General features: G+C 33.9%; 1 protein-coding gene across 1 annotated transcript; it reads left to right on the top strand.

Moving 5' to 3' along the window:
- Positions 1-1491: 1491 nt before the first annotated feature.
- On the top strand, positions 1492-2632 carry LOC112091469. The gene is made up of 2 exons (XM_024165166.1): positions 1492-1968; positions 2324-2632. The coding sequence occupies exons 1-2, from the start codon at positions 1492-1494 to the stop codon at positions 2630-2632; spliced, it is 786 nt and encodes a 261-aa protein (XP_024020934.1).
- Positions 2633-8985: the final 6353 nt, after the last annotated feature.

The raw sequence follows: 8985 nt of genomic DNA, 5'->3' as shown, positions 1-8985 counted from the left end.
ATATATATTTTCACAGACTTGTGTTAGCTTTTTCTATTGATTACTTGTATTTACTCGTGTTTATTTTAAAAAAAAAAAAACCTTTGTTTTGATGAGTATTGTAATTTTTTTTTTCTTTTTTTAAAATTCGGTAGTGTTGGCCATATGCTTAATAGTTAATCTTTTTATATATATATATATTTTCACAGACTTGTGTTAGCTTTTTCTATTGATTACTTGTATTTACTCGTGTTTATTTTAAAAAAAAAAAAACCTTTGTTTTGATGAGTATTGTAATTTTTTTTTTCTTTTTTTAAAATTCGGTAGTGTTGGCCATATGCTTAATAGTTAATCTTTTTTCTTAATTTTCCCATACTATTTCTTCTTGAATTTTGCCCCCACTAATCATTAGATTTCTTTTTTCTTTTCTTAAGATCCTAACTGCTAGCTATTTGACTCGTTTTCTCCCCCTTCGCTTTATCTTGCTGTAGTATAATTCGTAATCACTACCTTGTATCAAACACTTTGCTTATTTTTAATTAGTACACGGACACACGTGCCATGCTCTTGCATATTTAGTTTGTAAAATTTTCAAAGAAGTTTGAACTTTTTTGGTTCAAACTGAGGTTTGAATTACCGTTTGATAGTATAAAATCTCATCGTATAATAAAGTTTACGTTGGTGTTTGATTATATCAATTTGAACTGTTTTCTTTTAGACTTGGCATTTGGATGTTTTTTACTGTTCACATTGAGATTTAATTACAGAAATGCCACTTTTGAGGATCCTTAATTATAAAATATCACTTTTCCTTCTAAACCTAAGTTGCCGAAAATAACTTTTTGCAGCTTTTCGTTCTTTTTTAATCAAATTTGGCAGTGTTGGTAGAGAATTAATCTTCTACCAATGGGCCCATTCAACTTAATTAGGATGTAAATTTTCTCGTCTGTCGGTTGATTATTCTTTTCTCGTGTTTAATTGGTTTCCAGACGGCCTTTATTGATCAATAATCAAGCACAAGATTTGAACACTTTGTGAGGTACATAATTTCTTTTCATGATCTGAACATGCAGAAACAAGGACAAAGAAATATTAACATTTTTTGTTCAAGAGTATATTATTATAATTAAACCTAATAATAATATATAATTTTTCTATTTTTCTTCAATGATAAATTATTGATTGAATTATTTGGCGCATAGATAGCTCCTCAAACAGATTGATTAGTAGTGTTATCAGTTTGTTTTGGGAAAATGAGCTTCGACGATGATGAGCAAATTGACATATTCAAAGATCTCTCTTCAGGTTTATGTTTTCTTCGTTTCTTCATTCACATAGCAAGCTTTTTTTTATTTATTTATTTATTCATTACAATTTACATGCACTCAAAACTTTTGATTCTAATTAATTAAGAGTTAACTGTGAATCATCTTTCCTTTCCATTTGTAGAATTGAGGGAAAAAAGCTCCAACATTTGTAGCGGGAAAAATACAGATTGAAGTCATCAACCTCATGGAGGCACCACTTGAAGAAACCAGATTTAAAGTGTTACTAGAGTTGAAGGAGTCTGCAGATATCAACGGAAGACATGGACTTGATCTTGTGATGGTAATAGATATCAGTGGAAGCATGCATGAGGGAGGCAAGTTAAACAAATTGAAAATCGCCACGAAATTGGTCGTTGAGAAACTTAGCCCCGTTGATCGTTTCTCGGTTGTCACATTCTTTGACAGCTCGATCAGATTGTTCCCACTGCACCAGATGACTAAAGATTCTAAAGACGAGATTATAGAGGAGATCAAACTTTTAAAAGCCAAAAATAGTAAAAAAAATATTGCTAAGGGCCTTAGAATGGCCTTAAAAGTGCTCAATGACCGCCATTTTACGCCTGGGCGTGTGGGTGCCGAAAATAGAGGTAAAGCTGCCGAGGTTGATGTTAGCAAGGTGCCAGTACACACATTCGGGTTTGGTGCAAGCCACGACCAAAGGGTAAGTGCATATGTATTTAATTTGTAAAATTTATGCCTTATTCGTTTCACTGGTCTTCAGTTGAAAAGTGAATTAAGGTGAGAGAAAACACTGCAGCATAAAATGTTGAATTTAAAGATATACCACAATAGTAAAAATTAAAATTATGATCGGAACCAACAAAATGAATGGGCATTAGTGTTAACCAAACCTTACTAATTTATTAATTTGTCATCGATATAGTATTATAACTAATATAGGTGCTTTTGTGAGATAAATCGCAATAGTAAAAATTAAAATTGTGATTAGAACTAACAAAATGAATGGGACCTTAGTGTTAACCTAACCTTACAAATTTATTAATTTATTAATATAGGTGCAATTAGAGATAGCAAAGAAGAGCAATGGAGGAACGTTTTCAGGTGTGCAAAATGACAACAACTTGCTCATTGCATTTTCCCAGTGTTTGGTTGGGCTTCTCACCGGCGTTGTTCAGGACTTGCGGCTAATAGTCGCACAAGTCAACACAGAATCGATACTCAAGAACTTGCTCGCTGGAAACTATCCAATTGAGACCAAAAACTCTGCAGTTACTATTTTCTATGGCGATTTCTACGGAAAGGAGGTACGCAAGGTCATAGTCGCAAATGAGTCACTGCAATTATGCCGTCGGTTGCATCATTAAGTTGATATGACATTAAGTATTTGCGACGACAATTTGCGAATTAAGTCATCATACGAAATGTAGAATTAGCTGACGTGACTTATATTTTTTGCGACTACATTTGTCATCGCAAAAAATATTTTAATTTTTTATTTATTTTTTCTCATTTTAATAATTAATGTTGTATATTACTATATATTTAAACCCAATATTAAATATAATTCATGATATTATAATAATAAAGACGAATTAAATAAAAAGAAATATATAATAAAAAAATAAGAATAAAAATTATTATAGTAGAAATTAATTAATAAAATAAAATAAAAATGTAATTATAGTAGAAATGTATGGAAATAAAAATATTTACATTAATAACAATCTAATCTCCTAAGTTAGCAGCGTCACTAGAATCATCGTCGTTGTCATCGGAAAGATTCAGAGACGGAAGACCTGGACAGACATACGACACATGAGGAGTAACCGATAGGAACTAAATGTTGGGGTGCATTTGAGTGAAGAAGTGCTGTAGCATTCTGACGCTCTCGTACATCTGGAGGTTCTACTGGTAACTCTGTTGCAAGTATTCTTGTACGTGTGGGTCCGAACCTGTCGTAGAAGATCCTGCCGAGCATGGGGCAGATGACGACGCATCCCCTCGCGATAAACCCTTTATGGGAGTGTACGACCCAATCCAGTCTTGTGTCCTCTGCGGATGCCCAGAAACTGCTCCATAATATCCTCTGCGTGTGCCCAGTCTTGTGCGACCCACTCCATTCTAGTCTCGTGAACAGCTCCTGCTGCGGATAATCCAGAAGTAGTAGACTGTGTTTGATCTGCGTTTCTCTTTCTCCCTCCATCAGATACTACAAATATTATAAAAAAATAATTATATACATAATCTGATTTAAATAAAAAATATAATTAAACATTACGAGTATACTTACAAAAGTCTGCTCAGCTTGGGGATTAACCCAATTATCCCCACGATGATGCATGTCCCATCAGTTATCGTTGACAGACATCGGCTGTTGAGTCGCTGTGGTAGACTGTATAGTAGTTTGAATGTATTTGAATAAATTATTAACAAATACTTACTTTCTTTTCGCGATGTTGGGAGTACGACAACCGACCATGAAAACTCGACCACTTTTGGTTGCTATGATTAAGTTTATTGATTCCTGACTTTTTCTATTTATGATTAGATTTAGCATTAGTAAAATTAACCTATCTTATATATAATAAAACAACATATAAAAGAGATCCAATTACCTAAAACTTATCGGACATGAATCAATCGCAGCAATGACCCCAGTGAACTGGATTCCTGAGGTTTTTGGGAGGGTGGGCCCTAACTGCACTCTCATTTTCTACACCAATAAGATCTTTAAAATAGTCACGGATATCACTTTTTCAATCCTTAAAACATTTTGCAACATCCATGTCGACCACAGACCTAACCATCGTTGCGGTTATAATCGAGATTGAACCATTCCTGTAATACAATATAAACATGTTAAGTGATTTTATTATATTGAAATTTAGATTAAATTAAAAAACAATGAAGTTAAGTAGATGCTGTTGAATCTCTCCCGTATACTGGATGTTCATGTCCTTCCAAGCATTGTGAAAAGGCTCACAAACATCCTTAACATGGATTCCTATGGCACTATCGAAATAGGTGTCGTAGTTTCCAATAGCCTTCTAAGTACCTCCACGTTCGTCAAACATTGGGGTGATCTTTCCATCCTTTGCCACTCTGGCAACTATTTCATGAGCCTTAGCCTTCCCTCGACCTCCACGACGTCGTTGAGGTGTGGTATCCGGTGCTACAGAATGAATTTTTTTTAGTGATCATCTAATATTTATGTAATTAATTCAACAAATTTATATTTATGTTCCAACATACCAACCTCACAGTGTCATGGCAACATCAGATGATATATCAGGTCGATTCCACATCAAAGTGTCAATCTCAGGGAGTTCCACGACTAAGTCAACATTCACAGAAGTGGAATCTTAAACTACTGTAATGTCGTCTACTTCCGTGTATGGAATATCCCATATATGTCAATATCTAAAGTGTTCAACAACTTTTTAGTTTGGATCGTTGAATAAATCATCCACATAATTTCTATGTATGTGCGTTTTATGTTTCTGGTGACCGCATCTCATGATTTCTACACTTGATACACGGACAACTAATACCCCTGGTTGAATTTGGATAATTCTTTCCAACCTCAATAAAAGCACACAAACCATCCCAATACTCATCAGAACACCGGTTCCTTAAATCTATCAAACTCCTGCACATAGGCATCTCCACTACGAAGAATTTATAAAGCTTTATCAAATTTTATGAAAATTAGCAAAAGAAAATTTATAATAAGTCTTTAACATTAGTTTATTTAATTATTTAATTATTAATATAATACTAATTAAAATTTGTATCTAATTTTTTTAGTCATTATAGATATAATTTAGTATTTTTTAAATCAATCACTTTCATAGGTCCCTTATTTTTTAATCATCATCACATAATCATCATCAAACAAATTTCATACAAATTTCAATCTAATTACCACAAATTTTGATTTCAATTCTAATTTACAATTCACAATTCTAAATCTAAAACCACAAACTAAATCCAAAATTTAAAATAAAACCACAAACCATAACAAAAATACTAAAATTAATTTACAAAATACCAAAATATTAACTCAGAAAATCTAAACCCACAAACACCGGGGGTTGGAAAATGGTAAGGCAACCAAATGGGAGGGTGACGGTGGCTGGAATAAGGGGCGAAAGTGGCCGGAATAAGGGGCGGCGACGGCCAGAATAATGGGCGACGACGGCGAGACAAAAACTCCACTTTTTTGGACTTTTTCAGAATATTTTTCACCACAAATGAAGGATTTGAAGGGAGAATGATTTATTTAAGCTTTTTTCGGAGGTTTTGGACGGTATGTGGCGGTTTTGGATGGAGAAGGAGGAAGAAAATGGAGAGAAACGCCGAAAAAATTAGAGAAAAGCAATCTGTGATTGCGTTTATACATGCTAGATTTTGCAACGACAATATGTCGTCATAAAAAATATTAAAATGTCATCGCAATTGCAAGAAAAATGACGTCATTCTTCTTCACCACATTAATATTTCAGAAAATATTATTGAGAAATATTCCCGTTCTCTATTTTGTGACGAGACTGTTAAAATGTTGTCACTGATACTTTTCAGGAAACCACCAAAGTTTCTACCTTTTCTTGGGGAAAATTAAATCCCACAATTATTTACGATGACATTATTAAAAAAGTCATCGCAATAAACCGTCATTCTTGATAGCATTTTCTAGAACCATTTTTGTGCGACGACGCGTGTTGTCGTAAATGCAGTCGTTCTGGACAAAATTTTCTGGAACTATTTTTTGCGACGACTTTTCAATATGTCATCGCAAAAAATAAAGAAATATCTGAAACCTATTTGCCGGAAATCGCCATATTTTCTACCTCTTTTTGGCCACGTCATTGCCAGCTATAAGTGTCAATATTAGCGACGACATAATGTCTCAAATAATGGATAAACTGGCACTAAAATTATGGGCGCCCGATTGGTTTTGGTGCCAATGACTATTAACAACGACATGTTGTCGTGAATAATTTGCCAAATTATAGGGAAAACATGTCATCGCAAATAGTTAAATTTTATGCAACAACATGTCGTTGCAAATATTTAATGCAATGACAACTCGTTCAAAAATTTTGTTTTCTTTATGGTAACGACGTGACGTCACTAATCTTCTATTATTAGCAACGATAAATGTCGTCGCTAATAATGTCGTCGCTAATAACTCTTTTTGTTGTAGTGATAAAAAGAAATGATACAAGGAAATTGTAACGCCCCTTCCAAGCTAGCAGCTAAAAACTCTGTCAGCTTGGAAGGAATGTTAACTTAAAATAGATGTGGACTTAGCTTCCACCATAGCTAATTTATGAACCAAACTGGAGGCTCAAGAACACGAAAATAAGAATTTACGAGAACAGTTAGAGGAAAGAAATGAAGAACAAGAGCAAACAAGAGTGCCACCTGTTCAACTTGAACCGGCACCACCAATGGCACCTGTACTGAAGAGAGATGCCCATTAATAGGAGGAGCCGGTGGTAATGAGAAGAAGTGTGGCAGCAATGAACTAGAATGAATTCTTGGAAGGGTTCAATACTAAGTATTATGATACTATAGGTCTTCGAGCCCAACAAAATGAATTCAATAATTTGAAACAAGATGATAGGACTGTTACGAAAGCTTGCTGTAAATTCGACCGGTTGGCAAGGCTATGCCCTTAGCTAGTGCCAACAGAAATAGAAAGGGTGTGGCGAATGTTAGTAATGTTTTGCCCTGAAATTGCTACGGTAGTGGACAGTGGAGAAAGACCACCCACAACAGTGGCGGATTGTGTCAGTAGAGCAATCCGAGCAGAATATCACGTGGCTCAAGCTAAAGAAGAGAGAGTCAAGTTTTGGGAAGCCAAGAAAAAAGAACAAGCTCAGGCAAAGCAAACCCAAAAGGGGAGTCAAAAGTACAATCAAGCTGGCCAGAGCAATCAGATTAACAAATACAAGCAAGGGAATCAACCTCTTTTATGTGGCTCCTATCATAGAATCTATTATTCGTAAAAAATTTGGCCATTATCATTATCTCATTTAGTTCATAATAAACATGAGTTCACATCAAACTAGAATACACTTCTAAAATTTCATAAAACAAGTCAACATTAACATATATATCAACTGAAACCTTTTAGTAAAAACATATTGTTGTTTGAGTGATGAAAATCTACTCACTTCAAACTACTTAACAAGATAAATAAAACTTTATTTATTTTTTCTTATTTTCCTCTATTTTTCCTTTCCTTTCATTTCCTCTTTTCTTTCATTCTCTCTCTCTCTTCTTTATTTTTTTTCTCTTTCTTTTTCTTATTATTCTATTCCGTATATGTGCTGATCAAGAAGTACTACAACCTTCACTTAGACAGCTTTCCTAGATGATGAATGCCAAATGATGCTAACTTATCAGCTACTTGATTAAAACAACTTAATGAAGAATTGAGAGCCATTAGTTTTTGAATTTCCAAGGATAGCATGACTTCTATAACGCAGAAAATAATTCACAACACGAGTTGAATTCAATGCACTAAAACTTCAAATCAAAAGATCAGGAAAATTCAACCGTAGAAACAACAATGATTAATTCTGCTTCAAAGGCCAAAGAACACTAACAACTTGGGAGAGAAACCAAGTCTTTTAAGCGAATCGAGCCTAATTAGTGAGATTCTCATGTACGAAAGACGGCAGCACGTAAAATATTAGAGAATAAATAAATATATATGGCTTGGCTTAACTAGTGATTAAATAATAACCATGGACAAAGATGAAGAAACTAAGTATTTTCACTTGTTTTCTCGCTTCAACCTTTTTATTTAAAACGAATTGGGCCTAACTAGTGAGATTTTCACATAGCAGGACTAAGGCGCGTAAAATATTTGAGAATAAACAAATATGGCTTGGGTTAACTAGATGTTAAATAATAGTTTGGCCAAATATAGAGAAACCGAGTGTTTTAGCATGTTTTCTCACTTCAACCTTATTATTTAAAGTGAACGGGGCCTAATTAGTGAGATTCTTACATATGAAGCATGGGGGTGCTTAAAATATTGGGGAATAAACAAATATGATTAGGCTTAAGTAGAGGTTAAATAATAACCATGGTTCAAGATAGAGAAACTGAGTGTTTTGCCTTGTTTTAAAGCTTTAATGAACCATGACAATTCCAAAAATCACACCCGCAAGCAACTATAACATGAGCACAACTTGCAGAGGCATCCGTGTAAACTTTCACTAAAGTCGTTTTTCAGTTCTCTCTCATTTTACACTAAATTAAAAAATCGTTTTCATTTTTCGTCTTTATTGCGTTAAACGCCATTTTGAAAACGTTTTCATTTTTTCTTTCTTAAAAAACGTGAAAAATAAAAATAGGATCAATTCCAAACATAGCCATAGTGATCAAATTATTAGAATTTTTAATAGCAACTCAAACCATAACCTTGGAGTGTATATTGAGAAATAATTGTCTCTTGAAAAATCCTACTGCGTATTCCTAGTCACCCTGCACCGTGAAGTAATAATATATATATATTTTTGGTTACACTAGGATGTTATCTTTCTCTACCCTGCCATAACATGTTTCCATTCATTAGCAGAAGAAAAAAAAAGGTTGAATCCAAGTGATTCTTTTAACAGCCATATATGTTTCTATTTTTGATTTTTTTAATTGCAGGTCAATTTATTTTTTCAATTTGTGGCTATTTAAATGTCTCCGA

The sequence above is a fragment of the Morus notabilis genome, unplaced genomic scaffold, assembly GCF_000414095.1.
Source record: "Morus notabilis unplaced genomic scaffold, ASM41409v2 Scaffold4, whole genome shotgun sequence".
In the NCBI taxonomy this organism is placed as follows: domain Eukaryota; kingdom Viridiplantae; phylum Streptophyta; class Magnoliopsida; order Rosales; family Moraceae; genus Morus; species Morus notabilis.
The sequence above is the reverse complement of the archived record's forward strand: the minus strand, read 5'-3'. Positions and strand labels throughout refer to the sequence as shown.